We start from the raw sequence: 23060 nt of genomic DNA on the forward strand, positions 1-23060 counted from the left end.
GACACCCCCCCCCCCCCCAGCAGATCCGTGCATGAATTTACATCATTAATAAAATTCAGTCTGGTATATAATGAATTAAGCATGTATAAAATAAATATAAGAGGTTCTGAGTTATAGGTCACAGGGTCTGAGAATTTCATACTCAATTTGATGAATACATGTAAATTATAGAATTATTTTGACTATTTCTTTGGAAAGCCGCCCAATATGTAGGAGCGTGTATTTAGAGGCAAACACCTTAGTGCGGGTATTACTGTCTCATGACAGCATCTAGTTTTTTCTACTTTCACTTTTTCAATACAATATCGAACCCGAACTGATTGGATGTAAAGGACGCGACGCGCCTATTATTTAATTGCGATTGATCATCTTAAATATTTTCTTTTAACTTTGAATCAAAATTCTAAGAATAACTTTAATAAAAATCAATACTTTTGTTTTCTATTCAAGTTTAGTTCTTCTAATGCGAATCGTTCCACAGCTTTCCAACTGTACGATTGCGGTGAATAGCCTGATCTTTACTTCAAATTTTAAATGACAAAACGCAAGAATAGAAATTAATAATAAAATGAAAACAAAGGATTTAAAAATATAAAATCTGCATCAAAGTTTTAAGCAATTTTATTTGTGCTAAATATACGAAATTATTTTTTTGAAAAAAAGTATATTTTATTTTTTCGTTTTCTTAAAAAAAAATAATAATATGTGCATTGCGAGCGCGTACTTTGAAACGAAAAAGATATGGGTAAGGAAGAATTCTTTATTTTACCATAATGCAAGTGATTTAGACTATTTCAGAAGCATTCTTTTCACAAAGCTAACATTTGTTTTGCTGAAATTAATGTTATATGAAAAGGAGTTTGCTCAGCTCGCCTTCATGTAGGTGTTTTGTTTTTGTAAACAACTTTGTATCCGGATTGGCTCTACCAGAGACATAAATAAAATATTTATGTCTCAGGTTCTACCTATTCCGAATATATTGAAGTCAACTTAAGTAGCTTTATCGTTTTATTTTCGTAAAAAGCATGAAAGTACAGAAACATCATTCACTGTGTTCACTGTATTATGTATGGGCTGATGGTGTAAAAAACAAGCTATACTCTCCAATTTTTTTTTAATGAATGTTTTTTATGAAGGTTTCCTCCTGATTCCTTGTTCACTCTGAGTGGTTTCGCCCTATTACTTGTCTGCATTGAGTGGATTTGCCCAAATTGGGCCTATATGGCCTAATCAATGTCTGCTTGTCGGGTGGTCGTTTGATCAGTAGATGAATGAATGATGATTGATGAGCAGCTTAATAAAAATTAAAGATGGAAGGCTGCCCTTGTTTGTGCTTTTTACACAGACTCAGGACCCCTTGACTTTGAGAAAAGAGGGAAGGGCAACACTTTCCACATACGTTCTTGAATCCATATTGGATTCGAGTTTACTAAAATATTACAGTTTACCATTTAAAGAATTGTTAAGAATTACTGAAGACAAAGTATATGATTATAAGCATATTTATATATTGCAGAGAAAACTCAATATTCCTTTCCACTGCTCCCTGCTGATCAGCTAGTTCAGGATCTTAACATCATAGCAGATTTACCTCTGGAGGAGAAGGACTTCAAACAACCAAACGTAAGAAATAGGAACATACACAATCTGTTATACTGGTGCTTGTATTTCTGTTTATCTGCACATAAATGCCAACATCAGGACTTGCTCATATTTTATAGGTTAATTTATTATTTATATTAGGTTGTTTAAAAAAAAAATTAAGGTCAAGATCTAGTAAATGACTCTAGACTAATTTTTTGGTGCTAGATCCATTATGACGTCATAATCAATTTCAACTTTCTTTTTCCTGTACTTTATGACTTTAGCACAATTACCGTTATGTAGAAAAAAGGGTATTTTCATGGCATTCAATTTGAAATCATATGAAAAGTTATCCCGATACTAGGGCTGTCACGGTTAATCGAAAACTATGGTATTCGGTTCGGTTCAAATCGGTTCGGTTTTTTTTTTATATCTTTTATATAATACTAATTTGCTTGCAACACGCGTTGTGATTGGTTGTTTGGTTCAATGAAGGGTTCTTTAACCAATGCAGGTAACATCGAAGACATTTAAACATGGCATACACATGTGGAAGGAAAACCAAATCACAAGTAATTGTTTTGTCAACCACGTCCCCTACTTTCAAAAACGTGAAGTATTACCACACTTGTGATTTGATGATAACTCTAGTCAATAACTATATTTATTTTATTTTATACAAGAAGTTATTACTTTGTTATTTTTTGTTACGTTTAACAACATGTTCTGTTGAATAAAATGGATAGAAATTTGTGTCAGCAAAATAGTACTTTCTACAATGTCCTTAATCCTTATTATCCTTTGATATATATAAAAATGTTTTATTTAAATTCTCAAAATGAAAACCGAACCGAAAAAACCGAAAACCGATAATTTATTGAACCGAACCGAACCGAAAAATGTCTGAACCGTGGCAGCCCTACCCGATACCTATATTAAATTTGATATTATGTTAAAGAAGAGGCCATGAACATACAAATTACCGTTTTCTGAGAAACTGTAGGCAATCTGGATACATTTCCTTTGTCGAATATGAAAAAAACGCCCATATTCATAACTAGTAAGTGTCCCCCGCTTGAAAAGTGAGGGATATTAATTTGGGTCTGTCCCTCCGTCCGTCTTTCTGTCTGTCTGTAAATCTTTTTTTCGCTGTCAGTCATTTGGACCGACTGCCATGTGAAGTTTGTCAGTCCAGACAGATTTCTATCAGTCCAAAATAAATTCAATAAAACATGAAAAAAAAATTGTATTTAAATTTTATTATCAATAAACACGGCGTCTATATAAACACTGCACACTTCTTACCCTAGCGCCGTCAACAAACTTGTTTTAACAGTTTACCAATAGTTTGGCACAAGTTATAATAATCTGTGTCTCGGAACAAGTCCTCATAACAGTTATTCTCGCAATGTAGCAATTAATTAAGAATTGCTCCAAAACGAATTTGAAGTATACAAAAGGATATGCACTGGAAATAACTTCAAAATTAATTACAACAAACCTTTTTTAGGTCGCGTATGTCTTTAAACCTACCGGTAAATTATGATCCAAATAAAGACGATAATTCAACTAATTTTCTTTACGCTTCAAATTTACACGCCATGTTTCTGGAATCTTCGTAGTAAATGTACAGTTCGAGTTATTGCCCGTGTTTATTTTGCGACATAGTGAATATACGGAACAAATTGTATTAATAAACCGGGTCCGTAGGACATTTTTCATTTTAACGATAGAACATTGTCTCTAAATTCGCACTTGCATTAATCGATAAGCCATTACAACATGCAGAAAAAGAGTTTGAAAGATTACGATCGGTGGAATATAGGGAATTTGTACGAAATTTAGTAAGATTTTCGCAAGTTCCTCTGTCAACACTGTCCGGTCATTTGGACTGACACAGAACGGGAAAGTAATCGGTCCTTGGTTGTTTTTAGCTCACCTCAATGAAGTTGGGGGGAGCTTATGTGATACCCTCGGCGTCGGCGTCGGCGTCCCGGGTTAAGGTTAAGTTTTTTGGAGCAGTTTTCTTTTTAAGTACTTCTATGTCCTATATTGATTAGACATGCATGGAAGATGTTTCTAGTGTGTTTCATTGTACCAGTCAAAGTTTCAGATGCTGCAATTTCAGCAAAGGAATGACCAGGTTAATGTTTTTGGAGCAGGTTAACATTTTTGGTGCAGTTTTTGGTGTAGGTCTCATTTCCGAGTAACTATAAGCCCTATGTTGACCAAACTTGCATGGATGGTACATCTTAGGATGCATACTACCAGACTTGCTTCGGATGCTGAATCTGACCTACATTTTCCGGTTGAGTGAACAGGTTAAAGTTTTTGGAGCAGGTTTCATTTCGAAGATACTATGAGCCCTATAAAGACCAAACTTGCAGGGATGGTACATCTTAGGGTGCATTCTACTAGACTTGCTTCGGATGCTGAATCTGACCTACATTTTCCGGTGGAGTGAACAGGTTAAAGTTTTTGGTGCAGGTTTCATTTCCAAGTTACTATGAGACATATAATGACCAAACTTGTATGGATGGTACATCTAAGGATGCATACTACCAGTCTTGCTTCAGATGCTGAATCTGACCTACATTTTCCGGTTGAGTGAACAGGTTAAAGTTTTTGGTGCAGGTTTCATTTCCAAGTTACTATGAGACATATAATGACCAAACTTGCATGGATGATACATCTTAGGATGCATACTACCAGACTTGCTTCGGATGCTGAATCTGACCTACATTTTCTGGACGAGTAAACAGGTTAAAGTTTATGGTGCAGGATTCATTTCCAAGTAACTTTGAGCTCTATAATGACCAAACTTGCATGGATGGTACATCTAAGGGTGCATTCTACTAGGCTGGCTTCAGAAGCTGAATCTGACCTACATTTTAGGATTAGTGAAAAGGTTAGTTTTTTTTATACAGGTTTCATTTCCAAGTAACTTTGAGCTCTATGTTGAACAAACTTGCATGGATGATACATCTTAGGGTGCACACTAATGGACTTGCTTCAGATGCTGAATTTGACATACATTTTCCAGATAATAGACCTCGTAAAAGTTATGGGTGCAAGTCTATCATGAAGAAACTATAAGGCTTATATAAACCAAAGTTGCACAAATGATGCATCAAGGGATGAAAACTCTCAATCTTGCTTCAGATGCTGGATTTTAATTACATTTTCATGATGAAGAACAAGTTTGAAGTTTTATAGATCTATTCCAAAGTATCAAAATCAAAATTGCATAAATTTTGCATTTTTGGATGTACACTTTTTGTTGGTTAATTGTGTGACTTAATTTGCCTTACTTAAAGACAACATTCGTTGAGGTGAGCTCTGTAATCTCTGATTACTCTATGTTTATCGGTTTTGCCGGTTCAAGAACTCTGTGTAACGCTTTTGTTTCCACACGATATCTCGAGAACCCTTTGAGCTTTCGCAATGAAACTCCCTATGGACTACAGAAGAACTATATTGATTTTGAGGTCAAAAGGTCAAAGGTCAAGGTCATAAATTCGCAAATTCTGTCTGTTATAACACTTTCGTTTCCGCACGATATCTCGAGAACCCTTTGAGCTTTTGCAATGAAATTTTACATAACAACTCCCTGTGGCCGAAGAAAGACCCCTATTGATTTTGAGGTCAAAAGGTCAAAGTTCAAGGTCATAAATTTATACATTTTTAGCTCACCTGAGCCGAAGGCTCAAGTGAGCTTTTCTGATCACATTTTGTCCGGCGTCCGTCTGTCTGTCTGTCTGTCTGTCCGTCTGTCCGTCTGTCTGTCTGTCCATCTGTCTGTAAACTTTTCACATTTTCGACTTCTTCTCAAGAACCGCTGGGCCAATTTCAACCAAACTTGCCACAAAGCATCCTTGGGTGAAGGAAATTCAAGTTTGTTAAAATGAAGGGCCAATTCAAGGGGAGATAATTGGGAATTAATGAAAATTTGGTGGTATGTTTTAAAAATCTTCTTCTCAAGAACCACTGTGCCAGGAAAGATGAAACTTATGGGGAAACATCCTCAGGCAGTGTAGATTCAAATTTGTTCAAATCATGACCCCAGGGGGTAGGGCGGGGCCACAATGGCCGACCAAAGTTTTACATAGAAATATATAGGAAAATTCTTTAAAAATCTTCTTCTCAAGAATGACAAAGCCATGATTGATCATATTTATATGGAAGCATCCTCAGGTAGTGTAGATTCAAGTTTGTTCAAATCATGACCCCCGGGGGTAGGGCGGGGCCACAATGGCCGACCAAAGTTTTACATAGAAATATATAGGAAAATTCTTTAAAAATCTTCTTCTCAAGAATAACAAAGCCATAATTGATCATATTTATATGGAAGCATCCTCAGGTAATGTAGATTCAAGTTTATTCAAATCATGACCCCTGGGGGTAGGGGGGGGCACAATGGCCAATCAAAGTTTTACATAGGCATATATAGGAAAATTTTTTAAAAATCATCTTCTCAAGAATTGCAAAGCTATTGCTCATGGGACTACTTTTGGATTTAAACTTTTCAATAATAAACCAGTTTCTACTTTTTCCTAGCCACAGTGCTCAGGTGAGCGATGTGGCCCATGGGCCTCTTGTTTCTGTATGTAACACTATCTTTTCCGGGCGATATTTCAAGAGGATTTTGAGCTTTTTCAATGTGATTTTATACCAACACTCCCTAGGACCTCTCTCACCCCTCTCAAAGTGTCCTGCCCCGTGTGTTTATTGGTATTTATATTGTATTAAATGTCGCTGTTTTTAGCACAGGGACACGAGGAGGGTTATCACGTATAAAACAGGTTCTTGGCGGACTTTATATTCTTATTACATCTATTAGAACTGTTTAATAAAGGTTAAATTAGAAATCATGCATTGTGTAAAATTTTGACAATATCGAACGTGAATATATATATGTATGTGACTTCATGTTTGCATATAATTTTCGCTAACGCTTCACATGTGAGAGGGCCCAAGTTCACATCCCGGGCGATCAATTTTTTTTTTCGAAATACTTTTTTTTTTTACTAAATGATAGTATCCATGTGAACTGAAAAATTTATGAGGTCTGGCTTGTACAAACTCATAAAATTATCATTACAGTGTGATAAATATTTCCTATCAAAAGAATCTTCTATACACATAATAAAGAATAAGCAATCAAACCTTTATATCCATATTGGCATATTTTATTTGCTTCAGTATACATGTATACATTTAATAATTCTACAAATTCAGTCAAGGGAATCCAACCCCCCCCCCCCCTTCCCCCCGAACTGCACATGGTTTACTTTTTACCTAAGCGGGGGACACAAATTCTCTGAATTAGCTTGTTTTTCATTGAAAATGACAGTTTAAAATGTGGTTTTTCATCTTGTTACCTACAAATTATGCCCGGAAACACCTTATTTGCCCAAGCTAAAGTTGTAAAGCTTCATAAAGGAATTTATCTCTCAAATTTGATAAATCTGTAGGCATCTTTCATTTACTAGATTTTGACCTTAAGACAGAATTTTAACTTGCAAACAGTCAGCATTGCAACCAATTTTAATGTATGTAGATTATTTCACAGTTGTTTAATTGTTAAATTAGTAGCTGCAAAGGAAGTACAAATTGTTGAACTGCAAATAAAAGTTGATTTACCACAGTACATGCACTAAATAAATGAAGAAAATGCTACGATTGCTTGTGATTTTTTGATTTTTGACAGAGTCAGAGGTGGCAGAAGATATATTGCCGTTTGGTTGAAGTTCTGTCAGGTGTGTCATTTGAGAGTATTATACAGGTAAGTTAACAAGCCATGACAAAAATACTAATAAACTTTTAAAATGAATATTAAATCTTCTTTAATAATTTTAATGTTCAAAGATGGTTTATTTATTGCTATATATTCAGTATAATGCATAAGCTTTTGTAACTATTGTAAACCAGTGAAGTGATTATGAATTTGAAATGTTAATTGATTAATTTTTTTTGTAGCAAGTTTTGTATGTCAAAGATGAGATGGAGTTTCCAGAATTGTACGAAGAAGCCACTGAAATTGTCCTACTTTCTCTTACATTGTATGTTTACCTTTACTTTGGCATAATAAATGTTAATGATATCTTCAGACTTGAATGGTGTTCACATTGCCTTTTTTTTTTGGCAATATTAGTTGCAATTGGCATTTGCCATGCTTTCAACTATTTTTTAATATTTTCTTTTCTTTGAATGTAATAGAAAAAGAATGCTGTCGTCTTGTGGAATTGCTGATTTCTCTCTGAAGGACGTCAAAGAACCATGTAAGGATCTTCTAACTATAATTATTCTGATTGGAATATTTGTATCTCATTAAGAGAAAATTTGATTGTCTATATTACCCAAGTAATTTTAAATATCTCATCATGTTTCAGCCCCAAACAGAGTTCTAAAGATCATGTGTGCTATCGCCAATTTTATAAAATTCCAAAAAGGAAGGATTCAGGTGTACCAGGACTTGAAGGAGGAAAATGTGAGTGACAGGAACGGTGAATGGGAAGGCAAAAAATGGTCAATGGGACTAGAGCACAAATGTCAACATTTTTAATGGGCCATTTTGAAAATGAGTGGGGCCATCAATTTGATCTTAGGGGCCATTTTAAGAAATAAGAAAATGACAAACAAATATGACATACAAAAGAAAACATGTTTTTAATTATGGGTTACCCAAACTGATTTATAGCATATGATATGCAGCAAATTTAAAGGAACTTGCATAGAATTTGATCTAACTGTATTTTGTGTTAAAATTTGGAAAGAGCACCACCTTACCCTACAAATGAATGAAGTAATGTACCTAATGTAAGTGTTTCATTTAACTAGAAGCAGTTTTTATAGGTTCAACCAATGAGATTTGTTGTTTTAAAATTGACTGCATTCAAAATGAAAGTAAAACAAGTAAGAAAGTCATACACAAATATTTCCAAATAACATCGCTAAAAATTGAATGCGCACTGTGGCACCACAATTGATTGATTCAATGCACCATTTTTCACTTCAATGCGACTATTGTGCGTGGCGCAAGCCCTTCCCAATCACTGCAAGAACAAGAGAATGGATTCAACTACAATTTTCACTTAAAAGCTTCAAGATTGATTATTAAAGTTGCAGTCAAATTTTCTGCAGTATCGAACTTTTCTTTAGCATTTAACAACTTTACATTCTATTATTTTTCTTATTTCAGGACAGATTTCGGGATCAATTTGATCACATGATCCAGAAACGAGACAGAATCAAAGCAAAGATTCAGGAACTAAAAGCTGAAAAACCAAAAAATGACCCAGAATTTGCCAAGGTAGGTGCAAGGTATCTTGTACAAATGCAAGTACTGCTCAAATAATTAAGTTTCTTAATCATGATTTGAGCATAAAGATAATCAAGGGTCTTGGGTGCATTTCGTTCATTAAAATTGACTTTAAAGGTTAAGTATTCTTTGCATAAACATGTGAAAACAAAATCAAAAAGATTTATTAGTAATCAAAATATCAAATAAGTTAATTTGCAGCATATGAGCATTTCTAAATACAAAAGCTGATAGACATCGCTTTAAAATTTACATTTTATTCTTTTTAACTTCCCATAATGTTACAGTAAAACTTGCTTAGTACGAACACGGATATTGCGAATTCACAGTTATAGAGAAGTCCTCAGCAGTATAAATTTAATGAATTTCTTACACGGTTATAAGGAATTAAAGATATAGTGAAGTAATTTCATAGGTCCTAGCGACATAGTTATAACCGAGTTTTGCCTTATGTGTGTGAATTCTACTTTATGAGACATCAATGTGTTTTGATTTTTTAAGAACCGATTTGTTTTATAATAGATCCAAGAACAGCTGGATATTCTGAATGACGGATTACAGGAACGACTCAAAAAACAAGCTGTGAAACAGAAGGCTGCCACCGAGGTCAAGGCCAGGCTAGCGGAAAAAGTAGCCAATAGGGTACAGCTTATTTTGTTTCAATAGTTTTACCTGCATTTAAATGAACAACACTGAAATATTATGATTACAGTAAATAGTATATAACTTTAAAATAAATGATATACTGTATAATCCCCATTTGCCGCCCCTGCCCCTATAAGCGCCCCCTTAGGTTTTTTTTAATTGTCAGGAAATAAGGGCCCCCTGTACAGTTATTAAAATCAACTAGAACCGTATCAAAAAATTGGATAAATTGAAAATAAAACTCGTCTTTTATCCAATTTCTCAGTGGAAAATGAACAATTTAGCCTAATTTGGGTGGATTATCCTCACGTTAAGAAAAGCTAGAAATTATACTGACACGCAACAAAGAGTAATCTACAAATGTTTGATTTTTTCATCTTATGATTTTGAAAAGCGAATAAGTAAGGTTTAACTCAGAGATTTGATGAAAATGTTTATCTGTTTACTTTACTAAGTAAAATATGACTGTTAAAACACCCCCTCCCAGCCATTCAAGTAAAACGTGCAAGACTGCCCTAAACAACAATTGCAGCTTAATTTCTATGATACAATAGGTTCATTAAGGGGATGAAGGATGTATGGTCACGTGACTCAGTTGATTTACGTCATAATCTCTGATAAAATATGTACAAAACGAGATTGAAACCACAGTACTTGTATAATTTTTTTGACTGTTTGTTTGAGTTCACCAACTAGTATAAAAATATCTGAAAACATTCAAAATTTCTTGCAAATATTATCAAATTACGGAATAGATTAATCCACTCTGCCGTTTCCCTACTCTGCGCGTTCAGTGCGTCTTTGATGTCATAGTGGATCTCTTAGTTCAGTAAGATCATACAAGGTAAAAACGGGTAGTATAAAATCATAAAAACAGGCCATAATATGTACATGGTAGGGTATTTTGAAAATTTCAGAACGCAAAAAATATTTTTACATGGTTGTTGACGGAAAAGTTCTGTGGGTTTGTCTTATTTCGCTTATTTCAGGAATGTGTGACGTCATAGTTGGGTTTTCCCGTACTTGAGAAATGTAAACATGACATGTTTTTCTCATGATCATGACTCGTTTAACTTTGCCACGTGCAATATTGAGCTCAGCTTCACCAATCGATATTTTTACAGTTAATCAATAGGATTTTTTGCAAATTGATTTTTTTATGGTTTAAGTTGTCCTAAAAAAGTCGTAAATTTTTGTCTCCAGATGTGGTGTTACAAAAGAATCTTGCTTTTTCGAATTTTTCACCCTATTCATACTCTAAAATATTTTAAAAGACACATTTCCGCAGGTATATTTTTTATCTATGGTGAAAAATTTCAATTATCGACCGAGTAATGGACCCAGAAACACGGAGAATAAAAACTCCGCTCAGACACTGTGGGGTATGGTATTTGTCACTCAATATCTCAGAAATAAGTCTAGAAACCTATTGATATGTCTGCTTTATAGTATGTAGGACATACTAAATAAGATATATACAAAATACGAAAAAAATTAAATGACAGGTATTTTTTCAGCTAAAGGCCCTTCATCCCCTTAATATCAAGATCTGAGCAGAGGAATTATTCTTTGGCGTTTTTAAATGCCCATTTTCAGTTGATTAGGTCGAATTTTCTCTAATTTAGAGCAGTGTAGCCACCCTTGGACTTCCGGTACAAGGACTGTCCTTAATGCATATGATACATAAGACCCTGTTGAGGCGTACTGTAATGAAATTTCACATCAGCAACTCTCCATCACCTTTACATTGTAATTTTCCAGCTAGAGCAATGGAAATCAGATGCGTACATAAGCCATTTTCAAGTAGCCTTAGCATTGTTACGAGAAACAAAAGGAGAGTTTATTTTTTTAGCTCTACAGGTCAGAGACCAGAAGAGCTTATGCGATAGTAATGCGTCTGGCGCCCGCCCGTCTGTCTGTCTAGCTGTCTGTCCGTCTGTCTGTAAACAATTTTTCAAAATGTTACTCTTCCTACAGTTTTGGTCTGATTTCAATATAACTTGGCACACGAGTAGTCGAGTAGACTACACTAAGATCCATAATGCTGTGTATCGGTTTTGGGTTTCGATGAACTGTGTTGCCGTGGTTAATAAAAATAGAAATTTCTGTGAAATTCTTTCAAAATACTACTACTCCTACAGTTTTGGTCTGATTTCAATATAACTTGGCACACAAGCAGACTACAGTAAGATACAGTAATTCTTTATATCGGTTTTGGATTTTGATGAACGGTGTTGCCGTTGTTACTAAAAATAGAAATTTCTGTGAAATTCTTTCAAAATGCTACGTCTCTTACAGTTTTGGCCTGATTTCAATATAATTGGCACACAATACTACACTAAGATACACAATTCTGTATATCAGTTTTTGACTTTGATGAACATTATTGCCTTGGTTACCAAAAATAGAAATTTCTGTTAAAAACTCTCAAAATGCTACTTCAAATACATGCAGTTTTAGTCTGATTATAATATAATATGACATGCAAGTAGACTTCACTAAGAACATAGAGACTTAATCAAGGATCATAATTCTATTTATTGCTGTGGTAAAGTTTCAATTCCCAATTGCTTAAGTACTTTTCTCTTCCTTTGCTATAAGTACAAACCAGAAGAGCTTCAGTCTCGACAGAGACTTCTGGTTTCAAAGTGTGTTAGATTGGTCCCAAATTTAACACACTTTGAAAATGTTTTTCAAATTGCATAATTTTTCAAAGTGCATTGTAACATTATGCTTCTTCTAATTTTGTGAATTTCATGGGTGTTAGGGCAAGGCTCTAATGATCATAAAGTATGCATGAACACTTTGAAAATCTTTTCCATTACTCTTTCGAAAATCTTTTCCATTTCTCCTGGGTAATATGCCAATGATCTTAGTATATATATTTTATGATGAAGAAAGGTGCATCTAGCAAAATGGTTAATTTCATGCCTCCTGGGTCAGGGGTATAGTCTGAAAATAGATTAATGGTATGAAATCTGCTCTGTGATATTAATCAAATAAAATTTATGATAAAAATAATTTTAAAATATGTGGCCCCAGGGTCAGAGGTTCCTGTGGGGTGGGGTGCACAAATGGTTATAAAGTTGAAATGCATTTTCTCTATTTTACTCTGATCTAACTCTGGGTATTAAGTAACTAGAGTAAGCATGCTAAGTGTATAATTATGATAAGCAATGGTGCCTCTTTCATTTTATTATAATACATGTAATAAAACAGACAGAAAAGAAAATATGAAATCAGAAGAGGATATGTAAATGTTAATTTCTATCAGGTGAACTCCTACAAATATCACCTGATATTTAATTAATTAAGGGAATCCATTGTAAAACTCTCTGTATTCTCATTTCTGTAGCTGTTTGTATTTTGTTGTGTGGTTCTTGTCTTAGAGATTGTTGATATGAGTATAAAGCAGCCTGCAGGTCCCCTGTCACCTGTTGACAAATCCCCAGAATTTGCCATGATATGTCTCTGTAATCTGTACGTATAAGCTGTCCCTGATCATAGTGAACTAGGGTCTGTAGATCATCTAGAGCTGTTTGTACTCGCATTGTGTCTACATGTCTGCAGCACAAGATCTCTAGCATGTATAACAGGATAAAGGGTGGTACAAATAATAAAGTTTCGTGGTTCTGTAGAGCAGACTGTTGTTCAGGTATCAGTTCACTGAAGTATAACTGGATTCTATTGTAAAGTTTGATATCCCATGCTACAGCTTGTCTCATCTTTGTAGACCAGGACTGTCCCCCTACAGCCTCAGTATACATCTCTGTATCTATAATAAAGTGATACATCACATATGGCTGTGCTAACATGACCTTGATCATCTCTATAATAGATAAAGCTTCCGTGTATCTAAGCGTCTTGTAATAATACATGGCTATGTACAGCATGTCTGTAATACAACCAAATCTGGCAGCTAATTTCAACATTTGACAGGACATTTTGTCAGCTCTATAACTCAGTTTGTTTTCATGTGTGTAAGTTTCCATGTGTAATATAAAAGCAGTGCTCTGAAGGACAGTAGCAGTAAGTTTCTGTAGCATAATGACTTGATACTGTGTCAGGAGGGGTGAACCTATCATCTGTTCTATTGTATGTAGATATCTCATGTAGATTTGTATGTCCAATTCATCTGGTTTTATGTAATGATCTATTATTTCAAAAAATAGATTTCTGTCAAAATGAGCCTCAGAAATCCGAGTATGATAATCTGTACAGATGGAGTTTCTGGGGTTATAGGGGACATCTATAATATAAGATCTAATGGAGGGACTGTGTAGCAGGAATGCTAAACCCTTCTCATACAACTCTAACAGTCTTAGAAATAATTGATGTTGTTTGATGCCATGAATTTTACTCAGAAACATGTTGTTGCCTGGAATGAAAAAGTTAGGACAGCCCCCCTCATATACCCATTTGATGATGAGTTTAAAACAGACCCAGAAACACTCCAGTAGATTTTGTGGACACCAGTGAGGTATTGTATTTTGTTGAATCACCCAGAAAACTGACGTCTTCATGTGATAGGAACACAGTAATTTATCATCATCACCTACTCCATTGTTAATTATTTCTCTTAAGATCAATTTAAGCAAGCCATAAGTTAAGAATTGACAGTGATTCATTATATACACAAGTTTTTTTTCTGCTTGGGAGAAAGAAATTCTCCATTCATGATCTTCATGATTTCCTAGCTTATGTCCAATTGCTACAAAGTGACATCCATTTTTCACTATATCATCAACAACATGAGGCTGGGGCCATGAGTGACATCTGTCTATCCAAGAGGAGGCAGACGGAGGCCAAAAGTCACTAACAAAACAGGAGGCATGATCAAATTCTTGTGCTCGAAATGTTAGACTGGCACAGGGTCCATGTTGAGTAAGGTTATAAGATAGTGATAACGCAGGTAAAAAGATCTGTCTGTATTTAGAACTAGATATATAATATCTGTTATTCATTCCAACACACATACTCTGGATGTATTTGTCCATGCTTGGTGACAGTAAATTTAACAAAGTAAATCCTGGTGGACTATCAGAACAGTCACAGAGAATCAGTGTTTGTCTGTGTGTGTTGTAATACTGAGACTGAGATAAGTCCCAGATCACACTGCGATTGTTTGGCCAGTGCATCATGTCTGTATCTGATCCTTCCAGTCTGAGTCCTTCTCCGTAACTTCCACTCACCAGCAATCTGTACTCATTTTTTCCCACTTGATTTATCACCATCTCCCAGATGTCTTCAACATCTCTCCTCATGGCCACCAGTTGTGAGGTCTCCACTTTATAACACAGTCCCACAAACACAGACTCTGATATGTGCTGTATGGCTTTAGTACTGAGAATGATTAAAGTGGAATTTAAATTCTTGTATTATTAATGTTTCACTTTTGTAAATCTATAATATGATTATGATAATTGATAATTTTTATTTAAAAAATCATAAAATAAAAAAAAAACTTCCTCAACTGAATCATTTTATTTTTCACATCAACTAAATCATTCATTTTTTTTTAAATAGTGAAATTCATAACTGGAAGTGTCTAGGTTATGTTTTAAATTCAGTGGTGTAAAAAGTTAAAACCAATTTTACTGTCAACAAATTACACTGATTACACTGTTTCAGATGAATTAGGAATTGTTTTTAAAGTTAAATTCTTGTCATGAAAACTTACATTTGTGAGCTTCTAATAGAGTCCATTTTCAGTGGCGTATATTCCTTTCTGCTAATGTGTAGGCTAGTGTGAAGTCACAGATGTAACCTGAGGTGCAAAGTGTGGGTAGACAAAGAGCTTCCTCTCGATAGGTATTGGGAGTCAGGGTCAGACCTCGACAATTCTTATTTGACAAGTGAATATAATATTGTAGACGTATCTCAGTTATATTATGATGTGCTTTGGAAATATGGAAACTTTCTTACTGATTCATATCCTGTCAAAATATTGAATTTCCTTCTTACCCAATATAATTCAAGTTATAAATTTCATTTCCTGCGGGTATTATGGAATCCTGTTGCTTTCAATGAAATTTCCTGATACAGACTTGGCATTAATAACACTTGAACTTGGGCTTAAAATATTTCCAGCAATGGAATTAGATTTGTCCTTAGAGCTGACATGAATTTTTAAAAACGCAACATTTTCATCTATTGCCACTTGTTTCATACCAACTATAGCCGTATTTGGCCATATTTCTTTCAGATACCTTGTCTTATTGTAACAATATGTACCCCAATGCGCTTGTTACACTTGATGAGCAAGAGTGCCTCTACCAAAATTGTTAATTTTATGGCCCCAGGGTCAGGGGTTCTGGTGTTAGGGTGGGGCTCTATTGATTATATAGTGAAAATAGATGAATTCTTTGAAAATCTTCTTCTCTGCTCCTAGGTATTAAATAAACTAAGAACATAGTTATGATGAGCAAGTATGCCTTTACCAAAATTGTGAATTTTATGGCCCCAGGGTCAGGAGTTCTGGTGTTTGGGCAGGGCTCTATTGATTATATAGTGAAAATACATTACATCTTTGAAATTTTTTTTTCTCTGCTCCTGGGTATTAAGCAGATGAACTATCAAATTAGTTATGATGAGCAAGGGCCCTAATCTTCCAGAATTGTTAATTTCAAGGCCCCAGGGTCAGGGGTACCATAGAGGGGGGGTGTACTTATATACTGAAAATGAATGAATTATATTGTTTGAAATCTGCTCATTGTTATTAATCAAATATTTTTGAAAAGCAAGGACGCCTTTTCAAAAATTGTGCAATGTGTGGATCTAGGCCTAAAGGTCAGGGGTTCATGTGTGGTAGGGGCACTACTGATTATTGCTGAATATTACTGATTTGTTGAAATGCTTTTTTTGTTCCCCTACCCTGCCTATGGGTATTAAGTAACCAAACTAAGCAACTGCTAAGTGTATAGTTATGATGATCTATGGTGCCTCTTTCAAAATTGTGAATGCCATAGCATCTGGCTTGGCTTAAAACATGAATCAAATTCAATCACTGGAAAGTTGTTGCTCATAATGCTCAGGTGACCTATAAGGCCCATGATCCTCTTGTTTATGTGTACATCTGTAAGTTCTTTAACATTAAGGTTTAGATTGACATTTAGGCATTTGCAATTTTTTTTTACACCAGAGAGGGGGTGGGGGTAATTGACAAGAACGTTTTCTAATTATTCTTGAAAGACAGACATTTCTTCTCAATTCGGTTTTGAGGTTTTTTTTATTCTTTATTGAACCCCTTAGTGCCTGACTGTCTCCCATACACCAAGAAATACACAATATATTCAAATTCTACATTATTACATGAAAAATAACTATAGTATAAAACACATGTATACATACATGTATAAATTAAATTATTAATTATTTCTTAATTCCATTGCATGGAGAATAAAATTCCTAAACACTGACATCATGAGAGCTGAGTAACTGGGTAAGCTTGTACATATTTGCAGATCTGAAATAACATTGTTTGATATAATTTTTTTTCTTAAAGTTTCATAAACATGACATTCAAGCAAAAATTATATTTTTGATGTCTCACTCCTACCACAAACTAAGTACATTTTGAGGAATGTGGCTGTTTTATAATTACACATGTATGAAGTTACAGGAAGTCTTTCGAGATTTCAGTATCCCTGCCTAACAGTTTAGCTATTTTTTTTTTAAACAAAAATAATTTCTGTATTAATATTTGGGAGATAATTTTAAAATTCTTATTTACTCTTATTTACTTATGAACTCCTCTCTCTCTCTCTCTCCTCTCTCTCTCTCTCCTGTAACCATTCGTTAGTGCAATAATAAGTATAATAAAATCTTGCGCGCTTTGTGTTGTACCATCTATTAGTCCTTGGGAGAGATCAAAGATTTTTCAGAGGGGGATGTTGAATCATGTTCTAAAAATGGAATAAGAATTTTACTTTTGACAAGAAAATAAACCTAAACTCACAAATTGAAAGGGAAATAACATGAATTTCTACATCACAGGAATGGGAACATTGGGAACTTTCTCAATACCTTCTCAGGTAAGGCATCTGGACAACAATTATTTAGACAAGAGGAATAAAAAAATCTAATTTTAGGTAGAATGTGGAATTCTCACCTGAAGTTTTTTCTCTTCCTTCCTATATGCTTTGACTATAAAATCATTAATATTATATGTAAAGAAATATAATTCAAAATCAATTCTGAGTTTGATCATTCATGTACAACAGAATCAAACTCGTTTTTTGTGTATCAAATTATAAATAACTTTAGATCTAGTTATATTAGGTCTCTGTTTTATAAAAAATAAAGCCAGTACACAGTATTGAAAGAAAAGAAGTCCGAACTTTACAAAACGTTTGTTTAAATTATTTTAAGGAGAGTGTTATGCATGTTTTATTACCCACCCTCCCCTTCAAAGGAAAATCTCTTCAAAAGATGAAAGATTTGTAATGTTGCATGCTATATAATTAATTTGATGTAATTAAACCATGCTCATTAATTTACAACATTTACAGACGAGTAATATTCATTTTTGGAAGAAAAAAAAATTTTTTTTTTCAATCAACCAAAATACCAGTGAACTTTCCACCTTTGAAATTTTCCCTGACCAAATAAACTGATCGGCATGGACCACGTGTGTCCAAGTGCTTTGTAGTGACAATTTTTAGCTCTATGGTCAGAGACCAGAAGAGCTTATGTGATAGTAAGTTGTCTGTCGTCCATCCGTCTGTCTAGCTGTGGGTCTGTTTGTAAACAATTTTTCAAAATGCTACTCCTCCTACAGTTTTAGTTTGATTTCAATATAACTTGGCACACAAGTAGACTACACTAAGATACAATATTCTGTTTATCCGTTTTTGATATCGATGAATGGTGTTTCCGTGGTTATTAAAAATAGAAATTTCTGTGAAACTACTCCTCCTTCAGTTTTGGTGCGATTTCAATATAACTAGGCACACAAGTAGACTACACTAAGATACATAATTCAGTTTATCAGTTTTTGATTTCAATGAATGATGTTGCCGTGTTTATTAAAAACAGAAATTCTGTGAAAATCATTCAAAATGCTACTCCCTCTACAGTTTTGGTCTGACTTCAATATAACTTGGCACACAAGTAGACTACACTAAGATACAAAATTTTATATATCGATTTTTGATTTCGATGAATGGTGTTGCCGTTGTTACTAAAAATAGAAATTTCTGTGAAAAACATTCAAAATGCTACTTCTCCTACAGTTTTTCTTCTGATTTTAATATAACTTGGCACACAAGTAGACTACACTAAGATACATAATTCTATATAGGGGTTTTTGATTTAGATGAACGGTGTTGCCATGGTTACTAAAAATAGAAATTTCTGTTAAAATCATTCAATATGCTACTCCTCCTACAGTTTTGGTTTGATTTCAATATAACTTGGAACACAAGTAGACTACACAAAGATACATAATTCTATATATCAATTTTTAATTTCGATGAAGGGTGTTGCCATGGTAACTAAAAATAGAAATTTCTGTGAAAATCATTCAAAATGCGACACCTCCTATAAGTTTGGTTTGATTCCAATATAACTTGGCAAACAAGTTATATAAACTTTAATACATTACTCTGTTTATATCCGTTTTTGATTTTGATGAATGGTGTTGCCCTGGTTACTAGAAATAGAAATTTCTGTGAAATACTTTTAAAATGCTACTCCTCCTACAGTTTTGGTCTTATTTCAGTATAACTCAGCACACAAGTAGACTACACTTAGATACATAATTCTGTGTATCCGTTTTTGATTTCGATGAACGTTGTTGTCGCGGTTACTATATAGATAGCACTTTCTGTGAAATACTTTCAAAATGGTACTCCTCCTACAGTTATAGTCTGATTGTAATATAATTTGGCATGCAAGTAGACTACACCATGATACATAATCATCAGTTTTGTGTTTTTTATTTTGATTTTTTATTTGGATCTTTATACTATTTATTGCTTTTATAAAATTTTAAGTCCCAAATGCTCCTATTCTCTTACTTTATTATAAGTACAAACCAGTAGAGCTACAGTCTCGACAGAGATTTCTGGTTTAAATATTGCTGCATTACTTATGATGAACAGTAAAAAACCCTTAAAACTCCATAATATTGCCAAATGTTTGTTAAACATGTATGTTTGATTTCTGTTAAGCAGACTCAAACTTGACTTCCGGTTATGGTATGGAAATCGTTCAACCATTGTTTACCAAATTGAAGATATTCATAATTTTAAGATACAAAATTCTTTACATAATTATTTCCCCCTAAAGTAGGGTGTTGCGTTTCTTTTGCATGTCAGTATATTTCAGTGGTTCTTTGTATTTATTTATTTTTTCTTCAAAAGATTTATTTGAAGTTAAAATATGACATATAAATATCATAAAGAGAATACCAAAATAAAAGCCCCCTTTTCGCAATTTTCTTAGCGCCTGGGCGGTTAATAGGGATTATACAGTAATTCAGTATTGAAATGGCAAAATTCAAATTTATTTCACATCTGTGGATTTTTAAAAATGAACAGTTTTTGAAATATCATATTAATAACTACAGTAATTTGATATGAATCTTGCGTCAAGAGCTGTGAATAAAAAATTCAATGATTTCAGAATGAGAAATAAATGATCGAATTGTAATTACATAGAAGAATAGATAAAAATTTTATGGTAATTTGAAATTTCAGGACAAAGTAAAGTTGGCCATCACCCAAGCTGAGGAGGAGGGACAGAGGCTGAGTCAGAAGATCGTCCAGTCCCCCGAGAAAGTGATGGAGGAGCAGGACATGATGAAGGTACACCTAGGGGAGCTCCGGGGGAATCTGGAGAGGAAGAGGCAGCAGCTGGAGGCCAAGAGGCAACAGGTGGAGGAGTTCAAGGTCGCCATCTCCAACAACGAGAAGGCCACCAAACTGTTACACAACATCAAGGTGGATGTGGACGCTGCCATGTAAGCTCAAGTATTCAGGATCTATGGGATTGGATTACATGAACAACCTGTATCAACATCCTGATAAACTTTAAAAATGATACCTTATTTCTTAAATAAACAGAAACACTTTAAAGCTTTATTTATTAGTAATGTGCAAAAAATTTAGTAAGTTGAATTATTAAAAAGAAGGGACTATAAATGAATACTGAGTAGTCATTCAGTTAATTGCAAAATCATACCCACATGCTCTGACTGATTGACCAGTTAATTGTATCTTATTATACATATTTTGACAGATTGATAAATTATATTTTCCTAAGAAAAGTTAATCCTTATACCCCTAAAATATGTACTATGTAGTGCTGGGGTGTCTATGTCTTCTGTCCATCCGTTACACCTGTTGGTATCTGTCTGTTATCTGCACTATGATATCTGTTGACTTATTTAGAGATAAAAACTAAATATAAGAAAACTGTTTTATAGATCCAAGGCCAATGACATCAAGGCCTATAGAGAGAAGACGGTCGACAAGAAAGATTCGATGCGAGATCTGAGGAAGAAGATTGAGATCGTGGAGGAGAACATCTCTAATCGACAGGAAAAGCTCTACAAACTCGGCCTCCAACAGCAAAACAAGAACAAGGGAATGCAGGAAACACTCAATCAACTGCAAGAGTAAGTCTAACGATGGTTTTTATTTTTTTGGGGGGGGGTCCAATTGAGGTTCCAAAATTCAAAAATTTTGATTTTCATTCAGTTAAAAAGTACCTTATGGTCTTTTTGTGAGTTTTCTCAATTTGATTCAAGTGCTTTTTTTGAAATTTACATGTAATGTGGACAAGATTTTTTTTCCTGTGTGAGTAATTTTTGTCATTTCTATTCTAAAGGCAGCGTCTGTTGATGATGCAACACTTCAGTGATAAAGAGAAAGGTTTAAGAGAGTTGGAGGAGCAAAGACAGCATCTTCTGAATGTTTTACAAGAAAGGCAGCGAGCACATGCAGAAAAAGCCAATGGCATTATGGGACTTTACGCAGAGCTTGTTGGAGCAGTAAGTCACTATTGCACAATTTCAAGGTCAAAGCCATATGAAATTGTTAGGTTACCAAAGTCACTCAGGTGGCACATTTAATTCTCCATGTGAATACGTTTAAAATTTAATTCACAGTTATGTACGATTAATTTTAATTAAATTCCCATTGTGAACAGTGCATTAATATGCAATTTTTGAATGCATAATCAATGAGATGTATATTTTTTAAAATATATGTTTTCCCATTATCCACCATTATCATCTATGTTATCTTTAAATTGGAACATTAATAACAAGTATTTTTAAAAACATTTTAGTCTAATGGTAGTTTTAAAAGGTTTGAATTCTTTACCAAAATGAATTATATGGATTTGTTAATTGAAAGACTAATTAAAAAATCTTTTTGTTTTTGCAGGTTGATAAATATCACACTAAAATTGGAGTAGGCTGGAACAAAGTACGAGATGCTTTCAATGAATGACCATATTATCAACATACAAAGATGTACATGTAAAACTCAGCCAAGCCCATGCTTTGTGACTTTGATCCAAAGACACATGACAGGAATGTGAAGCTTTCACAATAGTACCAGTAGATTAAGTTTATTGTTTAAAGAGAAACTGTTTGTTAATTCCTAATTTTTTTAGCACTTTATTTTAGCAGAATTAAAATTTTTAATGACAGAAGCCTTTAGTGATTATTATGATAATAGAAAGCATTCTTGTATGTGGACCATTTTACCTGTAAAGGCGGCTTTACACGGTAATACAAGTCGTATACAACTTGTCGTATACAGCAAAATATTACTGTGTGAAATACGCTATTACTTGTATTATACGACTTTCTAAAGTCGTATCTGACAGTTTTTGAAGTCGAGCATGTTCCTATTCTGTACTACAAATTGTATACGATTTTCTGGAGCCAACCAATGAACGGCTTGAGTTTTTAATTTATTCATGAGTGTCTGGTGAACGATAACGACATGTACAAACTACAATGTAAAGTACATGTACGGTACCTGCAACAGATATAGAATTGTTTGGTAAATATTTATACGTTGATTTATAATCATTTATAATGTAAGATACGGTTCACGTATGACTTGGAAACTTATTAATCTACATTTTCAATATAAATGCATCCATTCATAAATTAAAAAAATATTTTATAAAGAACTTTTATGAACGTTACTATGATAATTTTTATTGTGCTCTTTTAGTAAATACACCTAAAACTATATAAAAAAAAAACTTGTAAATATACCACACTATAAAGAAGGTAAAACTGTCTTTTTATCAAAAATTCGAGACATTTTTACTAAATTCTTGTCTTCATTTATTAATAATTACATGTATTTAATGAATGACGATACATTTCTCAGTTACGTAAACAAAATCCAGAAAAATATCATTGGCGCATTTACTTTCTTTTCATTGGGTTTCTTTATAATTAAAAAACTTTCTAACAAAATCTCTTATATTGCACACATTTTGTATGGTGGATATTCTATTTAGTGAGTTTAAAAAAGTTAAA

The 23060-nt window shown here is 33.9% G+C and overlaps 2 protein-coding genes across 2 annotated transcripts; one reads left to right on the forward strand and one right to left on the reverse strand.

Moving 5' to 3' along the window:
- Positions 1-714: 714 nt before the first annotated feature.
- On the forward strand, positions 715-22213 carry LOC134254900 (uncharacterized). The gene is made up of 12 exons (XM_062737432.1): positions 715-745; positions 1517-1623; positions 7295-7369; positions 7564-7646; positions 7804-7865; positions 7977-8074; positions 8786-8896; positions 9428-9547; positions 20251-20513; positions 20979-21170; positions 21383-21545; positions 21943-22213. The coding sequence occupies exons 1-12, from the start codon at positions 742-744 to the stop codon at positions 22006-22008; spliced, it is 1344 nt and encodes a 447-aa protein (XP_062593416.1). The 5' UTR covers positions 715-741; the 3' UTR covers positions 22009-22213.
- Positions 12853-17005, reverse strand: LOC134254897 (uncharacterized). The gene is made up of 2 exons (XM_062737429.1): positions 16970-17005; positions 12853-14922 (listed from the first exon to the last, which is right to left on the reverse strand). The coding sequence occupies exons 1-2, from the start codon at positions 17003-17005 to the stop codon at positions 12853-12855; spliced, it is 2106 nt and encodes a 701-aa protein (XP_062593413.1).
- Positions 22214-23060: the final 847 nt, after the last annotated feature.

The sequence above is a fragment of the Saccostrea cucullata genome, unplaced genomic scaffold, assembly GCF_032062105.1.
Source record: "Saccostrea cucullata isolate Sc308-1 unplaced genomic scaffold, CSIRO_AGI_Scuc_v1 ctg3418, whole genome shotgun sequence".
Taxonomy (NCBI): domain Eukaryota; kingdom Metazoa; phylum Mollusca; class Bivalvia; order Ostreida; family Ostreidae; genus Saccostrea; species Saccostrea cuccullata.

Excerpts from the sequence above, each read along its gene's own strand:
- LOC134254900 (XM_062737432.1), top strand. Across the intron at positions 7,866-7,976 it reads GAAGGACGTCAAAGAACCAT|CCCCAAACAGAGTTCTAAAG; the intron begins GTAAGGATCTTC and ends ATCATGTTTCAG. Across the intron at positions 20,514-20,978 it reads GTGGATGTGGACGCTGCCAT|ATCCAAGGCCAATGACATCA; the intron begins GTAAGCTCAAGT and ends ACTGTTTTATAG.
- LOC134254897 (XM_062737429.1), bottom strand. The coding sequence starts at position 17,005 with ATGTACAAGCTTACCCAGTTACTCAGCTCTCATGAT. Across the intron at positions 14,923-16,969 it reads AGTTACTCAGCTCTCATGAT|AATTTAAATTCCACTTTAAT; the intron begins GTCAGTGTTTAG and ends TAATAATACAAG.